Here is a 27,162-nt window from a genome sequence, read left to right on the forward strand (position 1 = left end):
TTGGGCTCCGCTTCGGCCGAGTTTAAACTCGTAAAAGAAAATCGTACGAAATTCTCGCTTTGACATTATAAGGATGACTGAATTATTTCCAAGTAGCGGAATGCTACAGAGGTAAACAAACAATATCATTTGGAAGAGGATTAATAAGTGTTGACATTCATACAAATGAGTAATCCTGTAAACGTAAACAGAATATTTTATATAGATTTTTTTTAATGAAAACTTAAAATCCTGCATTATTTTCCGGACAACCCAATACTAGCAAGGGCAATTTAAGACTTAAACGTTAAAAACAATTTGGGTTATTATTTCCTTTACCTCTTTATTTCTATACGTTGTTAAGGCTTAAGGTTGATGATAATGATGATAGGATTTTAGGGCAAGGGTTTGGTATTCACTGCAGCAGTTTGGATTTTGTACTGTTCCTATTTCCTTAGTTCATTTCAATTAAATCGATTGTTCTTTTAGGAAGTAGAAGCTCATTGTGCCTCTTTGCTGCAATTCCTATTTCCGAGACATCTTGGTATTTGAACAGGTTTTTAAGGATTAGTTTTGATGATGATGAAGTTACTACAAAGCGGAAGTTTCGTATACACTAAGTACAGCAGTTTTCTGGCTTATTGTACTTTTCCTAGTTCCTTAGTTAAGTTCAATTGACTCAATCGTTCTTTTAAGAAGCAGAAGATCATTGACTCTTTGCTGCAATTTTTTCCGAGACATCTTGGTATTTGTACATTTTTTTAGGATTAGTATTGATGATGTTGATGATGAGGAGGAGGAGGAGGATACTCGGAAGCAGGGTCACTTACTGCAGCTTTCTGGCATATTCCACTTTTTCTGGCTCCTTAATTCAGTTCAATTGCCTCCATCGTTCTTTTAATTAAGGCATAGAACATCATTGGCTCTTTGCTGCAATTTCTCTTTCCCTGGTCATCTTGGTACCCAAGGTTATGTTCCATTGAGCAGTTCACAATTGAAGATGGACAGTTTCTTCCTCCTTATCGCATTACCTAACAATGGCTTCTCGATTGAATATACTCACGTTGTTTAGGTGTTTTCTTAGATGATAGTGACCGGCGTGTCAGGGTAGTACTTTTTCCCTGTCTCTCTGTCGCAGCGCCTCTGCCAGTTTCGCCAAGGGTAGTTTAATCATGGTTAATAATGCCAGGCACCACTGGAATTCGTGCACGTCTCCTTTTGTTTTGTGTGTACCCAATCTGAGATGGAGGAGTATATGAGGAGTGTATGATTTCGTTGTTCCAGATATATGTATTTCCCATTACCCCGAATTATATTGTTTCATTACCAAGATATAGAACGGAGTAGTCGAGAGGGCTTGAACGGAAGAGTTGGGGTGAGAAGAAAGGTTAAAGTGAAACTTCAGGCACCGGGAAGGGATCAAAACTTGAACGAAAGAAATGTTCAGATCACAGCGGTTGGTGAGGTTGGAGAAAATCTTTAACTCTTGACTATATCTGGCACTTATATAGTTCGTCCAATCCTTTTGTTTTGTATGAACCTTTTCTTTGAAATCAGAGTATCTTATTTTTGATACTGTTACCATGTATACAGGTTCTGGATCTTGCAGATCCTCCTGTGGCCAGCTTGTCTGCTTGCTCATTAACCAAAATTCCTATGTGCCATGATACTCAGGATATTACTAGGTTATGTTTTCTCAGGTGTTTGGCTCATTTACAGACCGCTCGGCTGATGTTTTGGTGAGTGATTGTCTGTGGCGCAAGCAATGACCATCTATTTCTGCTTGAATGGCCGATGTCTTCTTGATACTTGGGTGACAGTTTTCTTCCTCTTCATATACCCATGTTGTGAAACTCTTTTTTCAAGAGGCCTATGACTGGTATAGAGCCATCATTTCCTCCTGATTTAATACTGCCTAGGGGGGCCGCGGTAGCCGAGTGGTTAAGGCGTCAGACTCTCGGCTAGTAGATCCCGCGGTCGTGGGTTCGATCCCCACTGTCGCCTCTGGACTTTTTCTGACGCCCAAGGGGACCGGTGGCCGCAATTGAAAGAAATTTACACGGCACTCATCAATGGAAGGGGCGGGATCGGATCTCAGCGACCCTGAATTTGGTCCCAACCCCCTTCAAAAATGAGTTTCTTCGATGGAAGAACACCTGTACAACTGGGGCTCAAGTTCACATTTGTGTTGCGAGCCCTCCCCCAAAATATGGAATCAGGGATAAAGTACAATAAGCTGTACAGCTCAGCTGCAGTGCTCAGGAGGGACCCACTCCTCCAGTACCTGGTATCCATTGTAGAAAAAAAATACTGCCTAGCTGTTGTTTTCCATTTTTGGCTTTCTATAACCTGTTCTGCGATAGGCGATCCTATGCACTTATATGGAACTATTGTACGTCCTTTTTCAACAGATTGAGCTTAAAGCTACTAAGTTCACAAATTGAAGTTTGAAATGGAAAAAGAAATGTGCCTAGCACTGTGTCTTGTGGTATTCCAGAGGCAAGTTTAAGTGTTGGATTTTCGGTATTTTATTGTAAAACGTCGTCCAAGAATTCACAGACTGTAAAGCTTTTTCTGTCTTCAGGAAGGTTTTACTCGCGACCTGATCAAAAGATTTAACTCACTTAACTGAGCCAGAGATGAATCGCTGTGAACGTTTTTTGCGTTCAAGCCCGTTCGAGTTTCTTAGCTCCGCGATCCCACTTCCTGGCATTGGGCATTGGGAAAGCACTCTAACTATTATTTATTTATTTATTTACAGATAATACCCAATTACAAGAAATCACTTTGCTTAAAGATGAGCTGTGCGAGTTAAAATAATATGTGTTAATTTCTTTTTATTTTATGTTTAATAAAAATATTTATTTCCATTAGATATGCACATTTATTTGTTTATATATTTAGATTTTCGTTATGTTTACTCCTTCTCACGAAAAAGCTAATACAATTACTGGGTTGTTAATTGTTATGCGAACGATTGACGATCTGTTCAACCGTTCTTCGTTTAATTCGTTGGTTTTTTAAAAATGAAATTTATTATTGATAATGATAGCAAAAGATAGAACGGTTTTTTTTGTCATATAAAAAGCAGCCCAAGTTAAGCATGCTATTATGGATAAGATAAATTTGAGGAGCGCGAGAGGTGAGCCATGAAAAGACACGATACATTTCATCTCGTGACCGATTTTGTTCACATCTTTAAGAAGACGGTTTTTTCCCATCACTACCGACCACCGCAGTCGACACTGCAATAGATCTAACTTATAAACAACTAAGTACTAAAGAAAAGAATTCGGCCGTGGATGCCAAGATAGTGTATATTTGTTGCAGCATTGGCTATGCTGCATTGCGCTTAAATAGAGTACGCTAAGTCCAGTAGATCAACCTGGAGTTTTCTGTACAAAAGAACCCAAAAGTCATTGCTCTTTGAAAATAAATACAACCGTACAGAATTTATTGTTGATTTTTCTTCTGTAAAATAAGGTAATTTACGTAATCAATTTTCCCATTCACCGTAACAGGGCTTGGTGGTTTGATTTCGACAGGTGACATAATTCTTCTGGGTGCATGATTCTTATAATTCTTGCTAAGGCGAATTATTTTATTTCTACTGGAATTATTTCTGTTCTATAACCCCCCCTCGGAAATACTACTAGTTACGGTTGACCTGCCTTCCTTGTGCAATACTTTTCATTTGCGTTAAAAGACAATTTCACTGTTTAAAGAGGCAGTTAATGTCTTTTCAAATACAAACTCCGTTGTTAAAAGCATTTTTGGCGTTTACGGTTTATCCGCCATGGTGGCATATCGCAATCGTCTCAAGATAGGGATAAAAAACCTAAAAGGCCTTCTGCGCCTCGACCTGCGTAGATATACTGAGCTCTATTTTTATAACTCACCGGCTTGCTTCAGATTGTTAATCAGCCTACTAGCTTTGCGTAGACCGTCATAAAAACCTAACACGTGTACCGGGGTCTTCTTTCCTTCCTGGCAGTATCTGAACAGTCTTCTGTCTATCCGATGCATGTGCCTTCGGCCGCACAGCCCTGACAGCAGTACAACCAGAAGCCCGGTAAAGTTGCGGTTACCCTCCAGTAGTTCCTTTATAAGTTTTAACGGATGATACTTCTATGAATCAAGCTTGGCGTGTTGCCCCACTAGGTTATAGATTCATTAAGGATTCAATTTTCGAAGTGTCCTTTTTTTGTAGCAAGGTGCTAAGCCACAAATTCGGCCCTCTCATTGCCTCTGACCCGAATGCTAGGGTCAGGTCATTTGTGTCTTTGACTTCTGTCACGGCTTTCGTACATTTCCATACGCTTTTGCCTTTTACTTCGCATTAGGGTAAGGCTTTCAGTGCCGCCTGACTGTCGGAAAAAATGGCTATCTTCCTGGAATGTATGTTCATAGCTTTTTTATTTCTCTGGTGCCTGTTCAATTGCTATGATTTTAAATCGGAAAACTCTTATGTATTTACATAAGCATAAAGCCAGTTCGGTCATCGGATTCATCTCGAGGACTCCATCTCCTGTGCATCTATCGTTTTTGAGCGGTCAGAATACCAGTAGGAATTGACTTTCAGAGATGTTCTTTTGGCCCACTCTTTCCTTTCTCGTTTGAGTAACTTGTACTTGGTGAAGATATATTTTGGAATAGTTTCATCGATTGTATGCCTATGAACCACTGCTCTGGCTCCTCCTTGGATTAGAATATCTACTCTGATGATCCTTCAAAAATAATATTCAAATAATTATTTATGACATCCTCAATTCTGTATTAAGAACAACATACTTCCCATGCACGTGGACATATTCCGTAATTAAAATGATCCCAAAATCCAACAAACCTACAAAACGTGAATGTCCTAGGCGTAACTAACGTCCTGTCAGTCTCTTTCCTGTCCTAGGCAGAATCCTAGAAAAGCTCCTTTTAGAAAGCTTTATGTCAATGCTATGTCAATAGCTGAAACTGCTAATATTCTACCCCACCACCATATTTCCGCTCGTTTCACTCCAGTATACAACAGGTGCGTAGCGTTGTACAGTTAAGCAGAAACAGGCTTTCATTCACTCATTCATTCCCACTAAAGCGGTGTCCCCCAGGGCAGCATTCTAGGGCCTTTCAGATTCACAATATACCGACATTCCTGCCTAATTCCTACCAATATACCTTAACAATACTATATGATCTTTTGCTGACGAACTTCTAGTTGGCTAATCCTGACCCTTCCTTGCTAGACATGACAGCCAACTCCATTTAAACCTTATCCAGTCTTGGTATCGTAAATGGAGAATAAAAATTAATGAAACTAAATCTATTCATGTCACTTTAACACTCCGAAAACTTGTACTACAATCTATTTCAATAGAAAAACCATTCCAACTTCAGATAGAGCGAGGCATCTGGGACTAGATATTGACAAAAAGACTAATCTGGTACTTGACCATTTAACTTACAACTTACCACCAAACTCATCATTTACAAGACCCTCCTGAGGCCGATTTGGATATACGGTTTGATATACAAAATCCGATCCATCCAATCAAAAATTTTATAATGTCCCATCTACGTTTGAAACCTAACAGTCCACAATGACCTCAAATTCCCATTTCCCATTGATATTATTAAAACCCAATAAACCTCGTCGTTTGAATCGTTTTTGAGATTGGTTGACTCAATGTGAGAGCGTCACTGCTGGGCGACTTCTATCATTTGTAACACGCTACATTGTCACTATGTTTCTTATCTTATTTGCTTGTTGCGATTAAAAATCGCAGTTGTATTTTTAATAAATCAATATCTTCTTTGTTCGTTTTTCTGAAAAAATTCTTTCTAATGTTCCGATGGTTTGGTTTTTTTTTTCAAGTTGTATCATTTTTAAGTTTAAAATTGGTTTGAGTGATGGTTTTAAGTGACACAGATTCGGCTAGAATCGAAGCATAGTTGCAAGATGGAAGAAGTAAGTTTATGTAGCCAGGGTGCCTAACATTCTCAGGACAACTGTACGAAGGGTCTAGCAAGATACTGGAGTTACTCAAGAAGGCATGTATCAGGTCGCCATCGTGTTACATCTCAGAGAGATTATCGTTTGTTTTATTGTATCGAATGTACACCGTAATCGACATTCTACCGCCGTTGAGATCAAGCAACGACTTTAACAAGTTAGAAATGTTAACGTCAGTTTACGCACTTTCAGAAGCTGGATTACGTACTGGTTCAGAACTTTTGACAAGGCACAGAACAGCTCGGTTGAGTTTTGCAAGAAATCACATCAATTGGTCTGAGCAATATTGATGAGTCAGGGTTTCGTATGAGGTCGAGAGAGAACAGTTTGCTGAAGAACAGGAGAGCGGTACATCCCCGCAACATTTTCACTCCCGTGAAAAGCTACGGTGGTGGTGGTATGATTTGGACTGATATTTCTATGGAAGGTTGAACTTTAACCTCATCCAGGGTTCCCTAACAGCTGCGCGATACATTGAAGATGTGTTATCAGAAGTCGTTCCTTATGTGCCACATGGTGGTTTATTTTTATGCAATACCCCTACACAGCTATGATCGTAGCTGATTACTTGGAACGGGCTACAATTCAACAGTCGGAGTTGCCAGCATGAAGCCCCGACTTAAAACCTAAACACCTTTGGGACTATTTGTCAAAGAGAGTAAAATATCGCCCAGGGATGCCAGAGAATTTGCAGGAATTAAGAATGGCACTGTTGGAAGAGTATGAAAATATTCCACAGCACTACATTCAAAACCTCATAAAATCGATGCCGTGCCGAATGCAAGCGGTGATCAACTCAAAAGGAGGAAATACTTCGTACTGAACTAAATATTTTCTTCATTTTTTCTATAGTAGAATTTTTTTACTCAGTTTAATTCTTTTTTTGGCCTCTCAGTGTATAAACGAGATATCGTCCCTACCCGATTAAGAGTAGGTCATACTCGGTTGACACACGGGCACCTGCTTTTGGAATAAACTCGGCGCACATGTCCCCATGTCCCTGTGCATAAAAAGCTTTCTCGATTTGTCCCACATAATAGAAGCTGGTCATGCCTTGGCTCCTTACAGAGAGCGTGTACGGCGTAATAGATATAAATAAAATATATATTTGAATATATATTTCAGTTTGATCGTCTCTGATTAAAACAATATATGTATATATTTAAAGTGCCTTGAATTTTACAAGCAGATTTTTCATTTGTTTGTCGAAGTATATCAAAACTGCATTTAGTCTTTGTTGCACATCCTTTATAGATTGCACAGGCTCTTCTTTTTATCGTTTGTGACGATATTCTGTTGCTGTTTTTCCTCTGGTGATTTAGCAGCCGCCTTAATCGACGAGTTACACAATCAAACTAAATGGGACCCCCCCACAAACCGTTTCCACGACTGTAAAAACAAAAATATGATTTGTACAAAGCGTAATAACACCCGGAAATTAAATGGTAAAAATAAAATGAATAAACGTAATATTAAAGAAATATCAATTTTCGTTCCGTAATTGATAATCTAGTACTCAGTGTTATTTTTCAACCAGAAATAATTCAGTAGTCATTTGCCAGGGATGTTCAATTTAATTGATGACGTTGTTGGAAGATCGCATTGCTGGGTCAAGCGAAAATTAATTAAAGGAATGTCTAAATACCTGATCGATTGACAGACCCAGATTGTAGATGCGATAATTCCATTCTCGGTGGAAATTTTTATTTTTTATTTATTGTTATTTATGCATGATCGTATACTGTACAAATATATACCCATTACTAATGTATCACACAGCACAACTAACACCAATACGGCACCGGTAGAACACATGCGCCACCGTCGGTTGTGGCGATGTAGCGGGCTGTCAGAATGGGAATGAGTGGAGAGGCCTCGAGCAGTATGGTTAGGATGGTTTGAAAAGTTGGTGTGGAAGGTTTGGAATCTGGACCGGATCAGTTCGTTGGCAAAAGGAATATTGATGTCTTTGTGGATAGTGAGGTTAGTGACATAATAAGGTGCTTTGACAATTTGTCGAAGGACTTTGGATTGGAAGGATTGCGCCGGATTCTGGATGGCTTGTCAGTACTCAACAGTTCCACTCCGTATGTCCATATTGGTTATAGTAAAGTTTTGTACAGTGTTAGCTTTGTCATAGTTATCAAAGTCTAGTTCGGTCTTACAAGTCTTCATAGTAGTCCAAGTCTTGTATTAAGAAGTTGTTTTTTAAGATTTGTGGGGATTCCACGTCAGTCTGCTGTCGAGATATAGTCCGAGATCTAGTGGAAACTGGTATCTCTTTGTTGTTGATGTACAATGGAGGGTAAGACTGGTTTTTCAGCGTACAATACATCGAGTACATATTTCTTCGTTCAGTCTTGTCCTCCATCGTTTACACCAGCCTTCAATAACCGCATGTGTTCCTGAATGTTAAGGTGGCCATTCACGATCGCTTCTAGAAGTCTAAACGGAGCGACGCCGTTCCAAAAAACACGTCAATGGCAAAACTGAACTGGCGTGCCCGGCTGTGCCGAATATTCGACCTTCAGTTCAGTTCAGTTTTGCCATTGACGTGCTCGTTCCTCCAATCAGCGGGTTCTTTCATGAAACTTCATGAACTGAAAGGGAAAGATCTTGCATCAAATTGATGTGTATATTACGGCTTCTGTTCAGGAGCCACTTCTAACACCATTCGGTTTTTGCTTTTAATATATAAACAAACAACAGCGTAGCACAAGAGATCGTCATCCAATTTGAAAAGGTAATTCACTAAATGACGTTCGGAGCGACTGGCTGTGGAGCGGTCGTGAATGCCCCCTCAAGTTTCAGGCACTCCAAATGGAGCTATACGACTTGGCGCGGTTCCATTTGGAGCGATCGTGAATGGCCACCTTTAGAGGTAGCTTGGGTATGATTCGAGTTAGAGGACAGGATTGCAGATGTCCCTTCTATGAATCTTTTCGCCTGCCTCATACCTGGAGTATTGTTCCATCAGGTTTTGGACTCGTTAAGGATCCATTTTTGGATCTGTCCTTTTTTGGTGGCTAGGTACTAGGACACAATAGGGTTTGGGGTCTAGAGCCATATCCGGCCACTCATTGCTTCTGACCAGAATGCTCAGGGACCCATGCCCAATGGTGTCACTAAGTTCTGCCAGGGTTTCCATACAATACCATATACTTTTTACTTTTACCTCGAATGAAGTTAAGGCCTTAAATGTAGCCAGACTGTCAGAGAAAATGGTCCAACCAGAATACTGAATCTGTTGCGGTTACCTACCAGTAATTCCTTTGTATGTTTTGTGGATGGCTCTTCTATTAATCTCTTCGCTTGCCTGATGCCTGGGGTATTGGTCCACCAGGTTTTGGAATCGTGCTGAACCAGCATACTTATTGGATCCGTCTTCATTTCCTGCGAAGTAACCCTATGCCGGTAAAGCATGATTGGTCAAGTGGACTGTACTGAGTGTAAATGTAAGTAAAGGCAAATTCAAAATTAAGAGGCGATCGAATAGGTCTCGGAGTAGACTCTTTCTCAGAGAGGTACATCGCTCGCTCAGTGAAGTGAGTTAACACTTTTGATCAGTTCAAGAGCGAAGACACGTCACTAGATTAAATTAACCGGCGTCCCACAATAAAAGGACAAAGAGTGGGAAGATTCTTGGTGTTGTGTACCGAATAAACGGTTGACTTTCACATACATACCATCATTACAACAATCGTGTCTTCTAACCGTAATCCACGCGACCTCCAACATCCAAGAGCACCTCGAGTTTATCAAAGATTGATTTTGATTACATCATCATTTGATTACAAAAAACAGTCGTGCGTTCCACTGTATATCAATAACAAGGAGCTACCATCTTCCACTCGTGTGAAGAGTAATCATCTGATGATGTCGAAAAGCTGAAACGCATCCGACTGACAAAAACAGAAAAGATTGGCAGATCACTCTTATCCGGCTTTTCTAAAATTTCCAACATATATTTTCAAAGTGGAACTGAAGAACAAGAGTATTCCGATATCAGACCATTACAAGCCGGTCCCCCAAGAGTTCATTTTTGGTTCCATCCTTTTTATTTATCCTCACTTCATCCCAATATCTTCATTACCATCTATGCGGATGTTAACCCGAATCTTATCCGAGCGACTAACATCATTCAAGAATAAATTCAGATTATCAAGACTGGTGCAAACAGCAGATATGGGTAAGGCATCACACGTCAAGTGACAACAACCTAACAGAACACTTGTACAACTACGATGACAACTAAGAGGACCAGGCCGTGGAAGTGTGGGGTTTCGAGAAGCAATCCAATGTTGTCCCTCTATCTACAACGACCTTACCTTTCCTTTTGCCAACTAGCTGATCTGTTCCAGCATTCAAAAGTTCCACGCCAAGCTCTCGATACAGTGCGCGTAGTGTGCTATTAGTCCAAAATAGCTTGCTTAAATCACAAAAATTCTCCTATTCCTAACACGATAAGCACTGTTTGCGCGAATATTATTATTATTATTATTACAGTATTTTTTAAGGTGGAAAAAATAGAGAGGAAAATATGTATTCGACTGTCATATTATTCCCTGCGGGATTCCCACAGTATGCCATATATCAAAGTTTGGAACGTTCCACTCCGAAGGAAGTGTGCCATTTCCTGGGAGAAATGGTGGCCGGAGGAGGAAAGCCCCCAAATAAGAGGGTGGATAGAATTGAAGATAGTCTTTTCCTTTCTCCGATCGGAAAGTGGCGCTTTTTATTCAACGAAAACCCCAATCCTTGAGAATAAAAGCTTAAAGAAAGACTTGTGGGGAAAAAGCCAACCGCACTTCTAACAACAAAGTTCGGATATCCATGCGTCGAGTTGATGTTTTACTTGACGTTTGTAGACGTGAGGGACGACCACTTATCAGAATTTTCTATTTGAACAGTCTGGTCGACATTCATTACAAAATTATTCAGCCGAGTCATGCAGCAAAGTCATACCAATAAAAGTGAAAGACTTATTCAGCCGAGTCATGCAGCAAAGTCATACCAATAAAAGTGAAAGACATGTTGATAAAATCGTCTGCAGACTAGGTATAGACCTAAGTATAAGACTCGAGTGGAAATCGGTAGCGCTTTTTTGTTGATGTAAACTGAAAGACAAGTTTTCTCAATGTACATTGTTCCTCATTCACCTGAATCCTGACCCACTTTTTGCACCAGCTCAAGGTGTTGTTGAATATTGGAGGTTGGAGGGCTTGGACAGTAAGTTTAGGTTGGATCGAAAGTTGATATCGATATCGAGGCCGTTGTGGATAGTGAGATTTATGACGTAGTCAAGAGTTTTGACAATTATTTGTCTGAGGACTATTGATTGGATGGGTTGGATATGCTGAATATTGGATGACTTGGCGGAAGCCCACTGTTCCGCATGTCCAGAGTGGTGGCATGTCTTGTATAGAGTTAGTTAGCTTTGCTGGATATTGGACGGCCTGGCGGTACGCCACACCCATGTCTAAAGTGGTCGACATAATGGATTCTAGGGAGTTGAGTTTTGACACCCAAAAGAGATTTTAATTCCTAAAGTCTTATTGGTTTTTTTAAGTATATTAAGTTGTAGTCTTTTTTTGTGTAGAGATTCTATGTTAATCTGCCTTCTGGGTATAGTCTTAAATATCTGACCTGAGAGTGTTGGTTCCATATTCATGCACAAGGGCAAGTTTGTTCTGTGTAAAACTAGGGCCATTTTTCCTCATTTACTCATTCTTAAACAACTTTTTGCACCAGTCTTAGATAAACTCAACTTTTTCTTTGTTGTTGGTGATCGGCGGGCTTGGGCATTAGATTGGTGTGGGTCTTTGGACCCGGAAACGGATCAGCGCGTACACAAAAGAAATTTGAGGTCGATGTGGATGGTGACGTTCGTGATGTGATATTGGATGACATGAAGGAACCCCACAGTCCCATTAAGTACGTCCACATTGGTCATAGTAATGTCTGGTATAAAGTTAGTTGAGTGTCTTTTTGACGTTTTGTGTTTTTTTACACGCTGGTCCGAAAGACATCGTTGTTGATTTCACGTCAGTCTGTTGCCTAGGTATAATCCAAAACTTCTAACTCGTTATGGAATATGGCTCCACCTCGTTGTGGATGTACAGTAGAAGGGCATATTTTTAAATGCCTATTTAAAGTCTTTGATAAGCTCAATGCATGTAAGTAGAGGTTGCTTGAAGAGTATTCAGGTTAGAATACAAAATTTTTGTATTATACGATGTTATTACCACTTTATGTACTATTTTATGCCAGGGTCAGTGTAAATGCTATGAACTATGGGACCAAGAATGCACTCTTGTCACACCGGTTTGTATCGGTCTGATATCTCAGTACTCTTTGCTACGCCTCACTCCAGTTCCTTAGTTTCACTTTGATGAAAAAGCCGGTTAAGGTGATCGTCTGTCGGATAATAAATCTCACTACTGAAGATGGCTGCCGAAATAAACGACCGAAATACAGATTCACCATGTACAGCGAAATCAGTAAAATTTGTGAAAATTTGAATTCAAGTGGAAAACTAATTTGGTGTTAAGAGTTAGTCTAAAATCCTCTATCGTTTTTTTTTAAAGATCCGGCGATTAATCATTTATTTTGGCCGTGTGGACCTGTGTCGCTGGGCCACGTTGAAGCCACTCCTTTCACTCCCAAGTCAAATTATATAAAAGGCCCATTTTCCTCGGCTTACACAACCATTAACGCCTTGGATTGTTTAACTATAGCAATTATTTAATAACGTTTAGAAAAGGTGGTGATTATGAGAATAGCCCAGTGTTTCGGCCAGCACTGGAGAAAGATTTTCAGTTCAATTTCCTTCTAGTCTTTCGTTTTCAATTTCCTTCCTTTCTTTAAGACCCCAAGAGCAATCATATACGAACGAAGATTATGACAGCGGACAAATCGAATAATCAGAAATATCTCGCAAGTCTGTCACTCACTCGATGGTCCCAAATGGGAAAAGAAACGGACTTTCGGCCAATATAATTGACCAAGTTCTCTCGAACATTTTGAAACGAGAAGAATGACCAACGAACATTTACGTGTTTTTATTTATTTATTTATTATTATTATTATTTTTTTTTGGGGGGGGTTCGTCCAACAAAAATATTCTAACAAACACAGTTATGATATTTCCTTTTTCAAATTCATGTGTTTCTTTCTTTATGATGCTATCGCCGTACGTTGTAGCTATTTTTTTCAAAATTAACCCTTTTAACTTCTAATTAACCCTTTTTAACTTGACGTCAAAATTCTTCTAACGCTATAATAGACCTCGGCCACTTTGGAGTACAACTGGGGGTTTCCGCCAAGCCATCCAATATCCATCGTCAAGTAAAACGTCAACTCGAGTTATAGAAATCCGAACTTTGTCGTTAGAAGTGGGTTTCGTCTTTTCCCCGTTCTTCTTTCTTTAACCTTTTATACCCATAGTACTACCCAATCCCTCTAATCTCCAGCATCCACGTACACCTTGAACTTCTCAAAGACTGGGGAAAAATGTGAGGTCTAGACTGGACGAGGAGAAATGGGCCCAGTATACATTTACATTGAAAAAAAAAAAAAAAAAAAAACAGTCGTACATCTAGAGCAAGGCCTTCCTCGCGAATAAAGTGCTTAGGCCTGACTACAGACTGACGTGGAATCAACTTCGATGAATTTAGGACCAGTCGGTGTTTTGACAGTCAACACCCAACTAACTTTATATCAGACATTACTGCGACAAATTTGGACGTATGTAGTGGACTCACTGTAGGGTACCATCATACCATCCAATTTCACATAACTATCCCCAACGACCTCGACATTCCGATTTCATGAGCTGATCCGTTCCCGTTTCCACAAGTTCCGGTTCTACCTCTCGATCCACCTTACTGCCCAAGCCCCCCAGTCTACAAAAACAAATAACACTTTGATTTTATCAAAGTCTGGGGCAAAATGTGGGTAAAAAATTAAGTGAATGTGGAAAATGTACCCCGTGAATAAAAAAGAAACCCTTATACCGTCGACTATACATGAGTATGGAACATCTCCTCCGGATAGATATTTAGGATTCTACCTAGACAGCAGATTGACTTACAATCCCTGGACAAAAAGACTACAATTTAACAGACTTAGACAACTAGTAAGACTTTTAGAACCGAAATGTCTTCTGATAGTCAAATTAAACTTACTCATTAAAAACTAAGTCATTACTGTTACCACTCTGGACATACCGAACTGTGATCATTTAGATAAGCCAGCCATTTAATATCCACCGTATCCAATCCATTTAACCAATAGCCTCAGACAAATAATTGTTTCTTTACTATATCACAAATATCACTATCTACAACAACCTAAACATTCCTTTTTCATGAGCAGATCCATTCCCGTTTACAAAAGTTCCAGATCAACTAATCGATCCATCCTAAACCTACTGCCAAAGCATTTAATACACTTTCCCATCTCGAGAGTACTCCATGTCGCCTTAAACGACGAGGTCCTCTAGACCACCTCGTCCCGTCATCCCACAGATTGCATCCTGATCGTCATCCTAAAATTGCATCAATATTAAATTGTTAAACAAATTATTAATGATCAATTGCAGTTGACCTCACTCCGAAAGAAAAAAATTGAAAAAAGTCAACGTAATCCTGTTTTTTTCTGTTTTTCTGAAGAGTTAAAAGAACCAAACTTTTTAATCAAACTTATTGCATTCTCACCGTCTTTGTCCTTTGTTTTTGGCCCGGGGTCTGCGTGGAATGGTAAACCTTTGACTGATTATTAACTGCAAAAACTAGAGTGACTTAGTTTGGATGGGTCGGTCGTGCGCAGCAACGCCCGGGCGAATATCAATCTCGAGGTACGGATCAATGTTTGCTGATTGCATTTGCACCTGTATAACCCACTTCCACGACGAGGTATAAAGCAATTATTCCCAACCACAAATAACATTGCTTAACATTTAATTTGATTACGCATTAACGCTTAATTAAACCATTGAATCGGAGATGGTAGAGTATGAATTATTTATTTACTTTAAAAAGCTATCCTTTGCGTCATCTTTGTCATTTTATGGTTAATGTTTTATTTGTGTCATTAATTAATTATTTTATAAATGATCCTTCATAAAACACGAAATCGTGAAGCTTAAACTAAAGTACTGTTTGCCATTTCAATCGTGTTTATCAGGTTCCTATTGTCAAACTACATTTCCAATTGTTTGTATGCAAATTCTTTTGTTAGTTATTCATTTATGTAATTTCATTGATTAGCTAGGTGTTTTTATGATCGTGGGAAAGAATAAAAAGAGGTGCTTTTATCATCTTTTAATTTTCTATTTAGTCACTTTCAATTATAGAACAAAGAACAGTAACATATTCGTGATTATACTGTGATGATCTTTTTAAGGCATAAAAAGCGATGAACTTGTAATTTGGTCGTAACATTTTGATCATTACTGGACGGCTTAAAATTTAAATGGAAATCTCGCCTCTCCCTGCTTATAACCCGACCCACCATTAAAGATGGCGGAAACGCATTTGATAGAAAGTCATTTATGTATTCATCAACGTAAAAGCCGCCTTTTGACCTTTACAGTTTTACGACATACTAGGCGACGCTTCAAAAGGAAAAAATGGCAAAATAGACATGAAGGCTAAATATCAAATCAAGGAGAACCATTGTGACCTACTCTCTTTGCTATGATTGTTAACATTCGGAAAGAAAACAGGACGCCTTGTTTTATGATATATTACAGGATTGTTTGGCTAACTAGTTACTATTTTAACACCCGTCTGGAGATATTATCATTCCTTTGCTGGAGGTCAAAAGGTCCTGAACAAGAACGAATCTTTTTCTTTACTGAGCTACATAGTGCATTCACTATATTTATAGCAATTGAACACTGCACCAGAGAAATAAACCTCGGCTGACGACCCCGACTCAAGGACACAGGGGTAATGATCATCATGCAGGAGCAAATTCTCGCCTACTATGACCTAAATGATTCCAAATCCTGGTGGATCAACACCTAAGAAATATGCCTATCTAAGAGTCATACTCTAACAGTCAGGCACCAGGTAAAGGCTTAACTTCATGAGAGGTGAAGTGAAAATGTGTCTGGAGTTGCATGAAAAACTTGCTGGATCAACACCCCGGGGATGAACCATTTTAAGAAGATAGCTATACTCTCTGATAGTCAGGCAGTACTCTAACTTTTAACATCATGAGAGGTGAAGACAAAATGTGTCTGGAGTTGCCTGGAATTGGTGGTAGCCAAATCCTGGTGGATCAACACCCAAGGGCTAGTCAAGGACGTAGCCATACTCTGCCAGTCAGGCACTATTCAAAGGCTTAACTTCGTGTGAGGTGTAGCGAAAATTTGTCTGGAGTTACACGGAACCCTTCATAGAAGTCCAAATACCGATGGATCAACATCAAAAACCTTGTTGCATAAGCGTCCAAACTGCACAATTCTATATGACACACTCCGAAAATTCCGACAGACTGGCATTGCGCCTTTGTCACGATAGCCTTTTCGGTTCATAACTTATCAAACGTGTCATCCCTTCTTGAGGACTGCGGGATGCATGTGCTTTTGTCGTTTTCGGTTATGATCGAGGAAGCCTCAATCTTCCTTTCAGTTTTATTTATTTGTTAGTACACACCTCATAAAAAGATACCATTGTCACAATAACACACAAACTTACTACCGTCGATGTTGTGACCAAATCAGAGAGGGAGACCATTATAAACGACAACTACCAAACTACATGAGAATGTTTTGTCAGATTAGACTGCGTTGTGTACCGACCGTCGTATATTTGTTATTTTAGTATAATCTATGCGGCAGGTGAAGTAATGCACCGTGCACCCGATGGAAGATGAAAATCGATTAGCGTCTCGCCTTGTCTGTGTTCTCACCATCCCCGTATTTCTCGAGTTTAGAAAATTAGTTTAGAGACAAGGAACTTCCGTGTTGGTTTCCGCCGTGCCGTCTCGAGGTCGGACTTATGCAAAGGCACAATAAATGTCATAAAAGGAGGACAGGGTGAGAAGATACGGCGGCAGTGCGCAACAATGCCCGGGCCGCAGTATCCATCTCCGGGGCCGGATCAATGTTTTCCGGAGGGTATTTACAGAAGGGACGGTTGTAAACTCAGCCGGAGCTCACTGGGTCAAGGGGTGTGATACGCCATATTCAACTATCGATCCCGGACGGCGGAACTGGCTCAGGTTAACGGCCATTCGCCCCTTTCAACCCCCACCCGAGACCGAGCCGCCCCCGCATTCGACTAAAGCGAGAATTTTGAGACACGTTTCCCATTTTTGTAGCTTTTCTATGAAAAATCACTGCACACACACACACACTCGATCCGGTTGTAAATTCCCCCTCGTACAACCCTCCTTTTAACCTCGTTTTCATTTTTCTTTTGTACTTCTCCTTCAAGATCCTGTCGAATTTGAAACCACATTTTTATCTGTGATCTTTTCTTGGATTCCTACACAAAGTTTACACAGTTCATCTTCAATCAAATATTCTAAATTCGTCTTTAATTAGGTTTTTACATGTTACGTCCCTAAACACACTTTCTATCGGATGTGAAACATTCGTTACTGTGTAACACTATATTTTAGTTGTTAATTCTCCCCCTCAAAATAATATGGGCAGTTTTTAGAGGTTTTTCAATAGTATTGTATAGTTTGCACTTATGAGAGACCCTATGGGGCATAATTTTAATTTTCTCGCAATGGTATGCAATTTAATGATTGCGTATTGTAATATGCTTTTTTTTTTCTAGGTACCATAGTTTCTACTTGAGGTTGTAACAATGTTACTAATTTACACTTAAGCCGAGTTTCCTACCTCAGTCGGTAGCAACGTTACCACTTACCTCACCTTGTGTCATAACTTAAAGTAACAAGATAGCAAGGTTCAAACTCAGCCGAGTTTCCTACCTTAGTTGGTAACAACGTTTCCAACTTACCTCAGCCTATTGTAAAATCTTAGGTGGTAGCAACGTTAAGAAGGTACATACACAGCCAAGTTTCCTACCTCAGTTGGTAGCAGCGATACCAAAGTTACACCTCAGCCTACTTTCCTACCTCAGTTGGTAGCAACGATACCAACTTACACTTAAGCATAATTGCCTACTTAAGGTGTTATTAATGTTACCAACTTACACCTCAGCGTAATTGCGTTCCTGACGTGGAATCAATAATGCAACTTACACCTCAGCACAGTTGCTGACGTGAGGTGTGGTATCAACGTTACCAACCTTCAACTATATCCTAGGGAGCAGAAATGTTACCCATTTACACCTCAGTTGGTAGCGACGTTCCGAACTTACATCTAAGTACAGTGATCTCCCTGGGGTTGGTAGCAATGTTACCAACTTACAACTCCGCATAATTGCCTACCCGAGGTGGTATCAATGCTTACAAATCCGAAAAATATGAATATGCTCTAGACAAATAAACAGATTTTTTATAAAACCAATCAGTAGTTTTTAAAAACGTTCAGTATTATGTTTTTAAGCGTTGCAGGTAGTTTTAAAGATTGTCCTTTAATCTTTGTACAAATTATATTTGTGAACAAGAGATAAGAAAGATGAGATTTTTTAATTTTATTGTTTTTTCACTTTTTTACATATTTTTTATTTTTTAATAAAATATGTAACGTTTTAATTAATTTTTGAACATTTTTACTAACTCCACTAACAGGATTATTTAATGGAAACAACTGGCGTTATGTGCGGCACACATGGTTAATCCTAGTCCCTCCTAATCCCCCCACGTTTTAATATATATAGCATTCTTTAAGCTTTGAAACGGATGAAGGAAAGTGTTAATCCACAATCCCATCTACAAATGTTAGAATTAAATTCTGCCGAAGGAATCTTTAGCTTTTGAATTCATTGATATATTGCTCATCCTATCTGGATAGGCTTTCAAAAAAAAAATATTGTAATTAAATAATAATTATTAATATATAAGCCGGCTTTTGATATCCATTTTAAGCAATTCGTTTATACATTAAAAACAAAATTGAACCGAGAATTGTTCCCTGAGGTACTGCATTTATAGGAACTTAAGAGGCTTAGCGAGTGTTTTATTTTAGTACTTTGTGCGCGATCTAATAAAACTAAGCGTAATAAAGTCCAATCTAATATCGTGCGAGTTTAATATTAAATAAAGACTGTTGGAGGAGTTACTTTCCTGCTTTTTATGAAGACATTCTTGATAAGGATCATAAAACATGACTTAAGGCTCTTTTGCTTGTAAACTTATATTTTTAATTGATGTGAACTGATTAATGAAATGTATTATATGATTAGGTGAGGTAACGAGCTTTTTTTTTGGGGGGGGGGGGCAAATCTCTATCACACGTATCAAACTCTCATATCCGAAAGCTCGAAAAATTGTGTCCCAGAAATGTATAAATTTTAATTATCTGAGTAGGTATTTTACTATTTTTATTAATACTCATAGAAACTCAGTAAAGTGACAAATTACTTGAGAACTTTCGAATAAAATTATTATTTATAATTTCACTCCAGAATATTTCATCTTTTTTTGCAAATAGCCCACATTTATCAATAATTGACGGGCTGAAAAATTGTCAATTATTTTTAACGAAAGAAAAGCGGGCGTGTCCGACGGTTGATGCACAAAATCCATCAATAAAGTATCTAAAGCCTCTTTTATGTACTTCAGCATACCGGGAGACGAAAATCATTCAGAAATGTCTCATTTAGGTTATTTGCAACACAAAGTAACCAACACTACCAAAATATTGGCGATTCACGGCAATAATGGTACCTGAGATATCCTATGGCAAGTTAACTGCTGGACTGCCATCAACTGGACTCAACAAATAGAATCGATACTAATTTCTGGAATTGGACTACAAAAAGGAAGAAGAAATTAGGAAAAATCAAGTACATATGGTATAATGATGGCTCCAAAAACAAGTCAAGGACCAGCGCAATATATGAGCAATCAAACTCGTTAAGAAAGTAAAAACCTCGGTTTTTCAAAACAGTCCTCATACGATCAAAACGCCTCAAACAATTAGCACATATAAAATCACATGCGAAACTTGGAGAAACATAACCAAACACTAGTGGGTGCCAGGGCACAATGGAATTTTCGGTAATGAACCTACAGACTAACCAAAGATCTGCAAGACCGACTATAAGCTGAGAATCTACAACTGAGATGGATCCAACATAGACTCCTCCACATCAGATTTTGTCCATGCAAAACAAAAAGGAGAAATGATGGAACTTTTGGGCAGTGCCAAACATAGTAAATTCATGGTTAAAGAATGTCCAAACTAGCAAACACTACAGCTAGACAGGGTATAACTCAGGGGAGCAGTAGGAATATATAGCGGTCAGTGGCATTTGAGAAAACACCTACACAACATGGTAATATTCAGAGAGTAGTTTATACAACGAGAAAGAAGAAACTGGCGTCCATATCATCATTGAATGCGAACTGCTCAATAGAACCTAGGGTTCTACCAAGAGGATCCGGGGGAAAAGAACTGCAGCAATAGCCATTTTTGCAAAAAAGGAAGAAGTGTGATAACCCAGAAGTCAGTCCTTAGGGAATAACAAAGCCCAATTCCTAGTATCCAGATCATCATCCATCTTTGTTTGCACACAGCCAGAATAATTATAAACAATTATAAGATATGGAATGCGAATGGAGAAGAAGACCTCGGTGTTTCAAGCTAAATTTCATTCTAATCAATATTTGTGCCATAGAACCTGCTCAGAATGCGAACTGCTCAATAGAACCTAGGGTTCTACCAAAACGATCCGGGGGAAAAGAACTGCAGCAATAGCCATTAAAAAAAAAAAAAAAAAGGAAGAAGCGTGATAACCCAGAAGTCAGTGCTTAGGGAATAACATAACCCACTTCCTAGTATCCAGATCATCTGTAATAGCATCCAAAACATGGTTAAACATAACCTAACAAAACTTTGGGTGCCAGAGCACAAAGAATTTTTGGGTAATGAACAAGCAGACTGGCAAGAGGAAGATCTGCGAAACCACCAGGCTCAGAAACTCACGAAAACAAGCCATAAGGTCATCCGTTTCAGGGTTCATATACAGCAAAATTAATGGACGAACTCTACTGGTGCCAGAGAAAGTAGACTCATTGGTTAAAGAATCCTCGCTAAAACTGGCAAAAATTACAGCTAGTGGGAGTGAAGGGCTCTATGCCGCTTACTTGCACCTTAAAAAAATATACAAAACCTCATTTATAGATGTGTTGAGAAGGAAAAAACTGGCATCCATATTATTTTCGTATGTGAACTGCTTCATGGAGACCTAACCTAGGGTACTTAGAAGACCTAGGAGAAACAATTCCAGCAAAGAGATAACGTACTTCTAAAACTAGAACTAAGGTGAACCATGGAATTAATAAAAGTAGAGAAAACCAAAAGGCTGCAGTATTTGGTGGATATCAAACTATTCTAGCATCATCATTATCATCAACACTAATTCTTCACAAGGCTAGACAAGGTATGTTATACACGAGCATCTCAGAACAACATGTTTATATTCAACCAATTTATTTATGCATTGAGGAGGAAATAATTGCTGCCATCCATATCATTTTTTGCCATAACCTATAGTATCAATATGTCCTGAGAAAAAGAAATTGCAGCAAAAAGACAATGGCCTTCTACTTCTTAAAATAACGATCGAGTCAATTGAACTGAACTAAAAAACTAGGAAAAGTACAATTAACCAGAAGGCTGCAGTACTTAGTGAATACCAAACCCCTGCTGCCTAGTATCCTCTTCATCAATACTAATCCTTAAAAAAGTGTACAAATACCAAGATGTCTCGTAAAAAGTACTAGCAGCATAAAGTCAATGCTCTTTTACTTCATATAAGAACGATCGAGTCGTCTGAACTGAACTGGGGAGCCAGAAAGCTGCAGTACTTGTTGAGTACCAAACTTCCGGTTTTTAATATCCTCATCATCATCATCAACACTAATCCTTCACAAGGTGTAGAAATGCCATGATCTCCCGGGAGAAAGATATTGCAGTAAGAAGACAATGACCTTCTACTTCTTAAAATAACGTCTTGTCAATTGAACTGAACTAAGGAACTAGGATTAGTACAATTAACCAGAGGGCTGCACTTCGTTGGCAACAGCAAATCCTAACTTCCTTGTATCCTCATCATCATCATCATTAACAATGCAGCAATAAGTTTGAAAAATAGAATAAAAGAAACAATTCGAAAACTTGACCTTATTAAACCGTCAGAAGATTCTGACTGAATTCTCTGATGTCTTTATCCTCTGTATAAACAAATTTCGACCTTTTCGATAGTCGATAAAACATGACGTGATCCGTGATAGACCATTACTTCAAAAAGGCGTCCTTCTGAAACGTACTGACCAACAACTTTCTACTTGCATTTCCAGTTCATTTTTTGTAGTCTTTTTTTTCAACGGTTTGATCTTTTGATCGATTTAATTGCAGGCCCTGTTTCATTTTAGCCTTTCTAATTGCCTTTGGGTTCTGAGTGACTCTTTACCGATTTTCTTTCCTCCCTGACTCACATCATAGTTTTACGTGTTGATTGTTTGATTGTGCGTGAAGAACAATGAACTCCAGCCCTGTTTTTTACCCAATTTTTTCCTACGCCATATTCTAAAGAATACTAGAGTTAGAAATTATTTCAGGAGGGAGTTGAACAAAACGGGGGCGTTGGGCCAGACGTTCGAAAATAGAAACCCTCCCACCTAAGCCAAGAAAATGACAACACCCAACCTACACATGAACCTCCTGCATTTACCAAAGGAAAAAACTAGCTGTAAAAATTAATTTTCCTGCTGTAGTCTTGACAAAACCTGTCTAAAATTAAAATCTTTTTGAAATCTACCTTACCAAAGACACACTGATTATGGCGAAATGCTGAAATTCGTCGTACATAACACTCCAGCAAGGGTCAGACCAAAATTATCAGTAACGGACCAAATTTAACGTTCGTCACCCTAAAGACAACATGAAGAAATCTCACAATCTTATAAGTGACGGTAACGGATGGCAGAAAAACCTTTATCTAAGGAACAACAACCACCAACATAATTTTTAAAAATACCCAAACATAAAATGACAAAGAAAAAGTGTTGCAAGAAACTGGCACCCTCTTTGAATGTGAACTACTCAACAGAGGCAAACCTAGGGTATCATGATGTCCTGGGAACAAAATTACAGCAGTAAGTTCTTTTTGAAAGGAGAATCAAGGCAGTTGAGCTGAACTAAAGAACTAGGAAAAGTACATTCCTATACACAAACATACAAGCAACGATGAACAAATTATTAAAAAATTTACGTCCATCACCCCCTCATACAACATGGAAAAAATCTCACAGTCTTATAAGAAACAGTAACGTAAAGATGCTGATAAACTTTTACTTATGGAACAACAAACAACATACAAAACACTAGCCACCAACATAATTAAAAAAACAATTTCCCAAACGTAAAAAAAATGCAGCACAGTCCTTTTTGAAAAAAGAATCAAGTCAGTTGAACTGAACTAAGAAACAAGGAACAGTACAGTAAGCCAAAATGCTGCAAAATAACAGACCGTCACAATCTAAGATCCTCATCATCAACCTCTACAACATAAAACAGCGCCAGCAATGACACTTGACTTCAAAAAAAGTTAAAATCCATCACACTGCACACTGTAACCATTCTGTGGCATAGTAGCCCACACTATGAATGAGTACCTCAGACACAAGGATAAAAAGACAATAAGGGAATAATGAAACTCACTCATTGGACATAAACAATCCAAGAACCTCCTAACAAATTTTGGAAGGAAAGAAGTAACAGAATGTATCAAGGGAAGCAGGAAAAAACTGCGAATCCTAACAGGACACTGAATGGTCATCTGAAGAAGATTGGCATAACCCAATACGGCACATGCAGATCCGCAAAGAATCAGAGGAATGAACAAACTGTGGTGCTATACTTGCCCACAAGAGGAAGAGCACTGTGATGTACAATGTAATTTTAGAAGAAATTCAACCACTGAAACCAGGCCTAATAACTACATTCCTTAATTAACTAGGACTCACCAGTGTGCTATATGCTTTTGGGGTATACCAGAGCTCTTAAAGGGCGCAGCATATAATACACCTGAATAATCATCTACAACTACGCTGCAGACAACATGGAGAAATCTCACAATCTTACAAGAGGTGGTAATAGACCTAGAGATAGAAGATTAACCCTTTCCGAATGAACAACAAACAACGTACAAAATCCTACTCACGAATATATCTTGCTGGATGGAGACCTAGGGGGCCAAGATGACCCAATGATAAAAGCTGCAGCAATGACAATACTTTTTTAAAGAATAGTTAAGTCAGCTGATCTGATATAAAAACTAGGAAAAGTACAATAAGCCAAAATGCTGCAGTACTTGGGGAATAACAAACCCCCACTTCCTAGTATCATCATCATCATCATCATCTACTTTACAAAACAACATAAGCAATGGCAAACAACTTGTTAAAAATATTAAGGTTCACCAACCCACAAACCCAATGAAGAAACCCCACAATTTAATGTTATAAGACTTGCTTATTTTTTAACAAAATTCCTTTGGCATATTGCTATTAAGTTAACATTAATGAATTTGAGTGATGGTGAAAAAGTGTTAAAATTATCCGTAGAAGAAAATTTTGAAACAAAATTAGTCCTTCTTGAAAAATTGACTTTCTTCATCTAGAGAGGATATATTAGGATTTTCAAATTTAGACAGGGTATATTGCACCAAAACTGACTATTACCTTTTGAAAATCTTTCATCTGGTTAATACTAAGCTCTATTCCCAAAATCATTAATAGTTAAATTTAATTAACTGAATTGTCTCGGCCTTCAGCTGCCTTGCCTGCAAACCTTTTTAAAAACATATATAATTATTTTTTTGAAAATGAATATTTATTCTGATAGTATTAATTAAATGCTATAAAGGTTTACTCTAATTGGGGCAAAAATATAAAACTGATATGGCTAAAGCAAGATGTTAAAAGATTTTTTAAAAAATTCATGACAGTCTGTATTTTGACTACTTAGTAATAAAGTAAACATATTTATTTGAACAGGAAAAAGCCCATATTTTCCGGGTCTTGAGGATCAGAGTGGACTGATGGAGGAACAAAATGGACAAATGGTCGAAGTACATCAGGCGCCATCATTATCATCACCGTCACGATCTTCCCCTCATAGTCAAGGCTCAGAGACAGGCGAAAGGTATTCTCGCAAAGTGTTCGTCGGAGGCCTTCCACCAGATATAGATGAAGGTACTAATCAAAATTTGAATAAAAGATCAGAAATTTTTGACTAATAATTTTCTTCCAGATGAAATAACAGCTAGCTTTAGAAGGTTTGGACCACTTGTAGTCGATTGGCCGCACAAAGCTGAAAGCAAATCTTACTTTCCTCCTAAAGGTTATGCATTTCTTCTATTTCAGGTAAGATGAAAAAGTATGTTTGTTTTTATTCATTTCTATTAGTGTTTAAATGTTAAATTTGTATTTATTTACCAATTTTGTGCGTTTTCATCTATGTCAATTTTAAGGACGAGAGTTCAGTTCAACAACTGATCGACGCTTGCATTCAAGATGAGGACAAATTATATCTCTGTGTATCGTCTCCTACAATCAAAGATAAACCGGTACAGATCAGACCATGGAGACTGTCAGATGCCGATTTTGTACTCGATGCATCCATGCCGTTAGACCCAAGAAAGACAGTGTTTGTAGGAGGTGTGCCAAGGCCATTAAAAGCTAGTAAGAATCAATACTATATTATTTTAATAAATAATTTAATTAATATAAAAACCCTTTATTTCAGTTGAGTTGGCCATGATCATGGATAGACTTTACGGCGGAGTTTGCTATGCAGGAATCGACACGGATCCGGAATTGAAATACCCCAAGGGTGCGGGAAGAGTGGCTTTTAGTAACCAACAAAGCTACATAGCTGCTATAAGTGCAAGATTTGTACAGCTGCAACACGGTGACATTGACAAAAGAGTAAATACATTTACTATGTATGAAATTTTTAAAATTAAGAAATTAAGACGTCTCACTGTTCATTATTGGCATAAAATGGAAATATGATTCCAAAAATGACCTTTTTAAAAATAAACCTTCTTTAAAGATTGATTTAACTATTCTAATAACTGCCAATCGATGCTGCTGAAAAGAAATGCCTTACTATCTAAAAATCAGTAAAATCGTGGCTTATTTCCAATAGATTCTATTTAATGCTACCATGTTACACAATATATTTTAAAAAATTAATTAATTAAAATGTAGGGCCTAGTTTATTTACCTTACTGTTAACTATAAGTTAATGTATTATTAAACTATTTTCTAATCTTACTATCATAATAGTGTATATGTATAGCTTTTGTCTATCAAATTAACCCTTTTTAACTTGAAATTAACCTTTTTTTAATTTTTAATTTACTCTTTTTAGTTTCTAACTAACCTATTTCAAGTAAACCTTCCCCCTTCAAATTACCTTTTTTTTAATTTTTAAATTATAACTAACCTATTTCAAATAACCCTTTCCCCTTCAAATTAACCTTTCCCCTTCAAATTAACCTTTTTTTTAATTTTCAAGTAACCCTTTTAAACTTCAAATTAGCCTTTTTTAAATCACAAATTAATCCTTTACAAGTTAACCCTTTCTTTAAAGCATTAAAAACTTCTTTTTTCAAAGGATTCTTCTTATAACTTGAAAATATTTAAAAAATATGAAATGGGTTTTTATGTTAAATATAATTTGATGTATTTAGTTGTAATGTAGTAAAGTTACACAAAATTAATCAGGTTAAATATAAAAATAAAGGATGTTTCTTTTAATTTGGAGATTTTTTAAAAATATGAGTTCTTATCAAAAATATTGCACAAAACTTAATTACAATTAAAATTAAACGTTATATGAAGTTAAATGTAAAAACAAATGCTTCTTCTATTAATTCAAGATTTTTAAAAATATAAAATAATTATTTTATTTATAGATTGATTATTTTATATTTTAAAAATCTATCGAATTAATAGAAGAACCATTTATTTGTTTTTTTATTTAATCTTAAATAACGTCTAATTTGAAGTTT

At 37.9% G+C, this 27,162-nt stretch overlaps 1 protein-coding gene across 2 annotated transcripts in view; it reads left to right on the forward strand.

The window, feature by feature from the left end:
* The window catches only part of LOC106667188 (translational regulator orb2-like), a 113,666-nt gene that overhangs the window by 82,185 nt on the left and 4,319 nt on the right, over positions 1-27,162 (forward strand). For both annotated transcript variants that reach the window (XM_014394966.2, XM_014394967.2), the window contains 4 exons: positions 25,139-25,336; positions 25,395-25,507; positions 25,615-25,825; positions 25,890-26,071. In XM_014394966.2, the coding sequence (XP_014250452.1) occupies positions 25,139-25,336; positions 25,395-25,507; positions 25,615-25,825; positions 25,890-26,071 (704 nt within the window). The remainder of the gene's footprint in view (positions 1-25,138; positions 25,337-25,394; positions 25,508-25,614; positions 25,826-25,889; positions 26,072-27,162) is intronic.

Source organism: Cimex lectularius, unplaced genomic scaffold (assembly GCF_000648675.2).
Source record: "Cimex lectularius strain Harlan isolate CLEC.00 unplaced genomic scaffold, Clec_2.1 scaffold207, whole genome shotgun sequence".
In the NCBI taxonomy this organism is placed as follows: Eukaryota; Metazoa; Arthropoda; class Insecta; order Hemiptera; family Cimicidae; genus Cimex; species Cimex lectularius.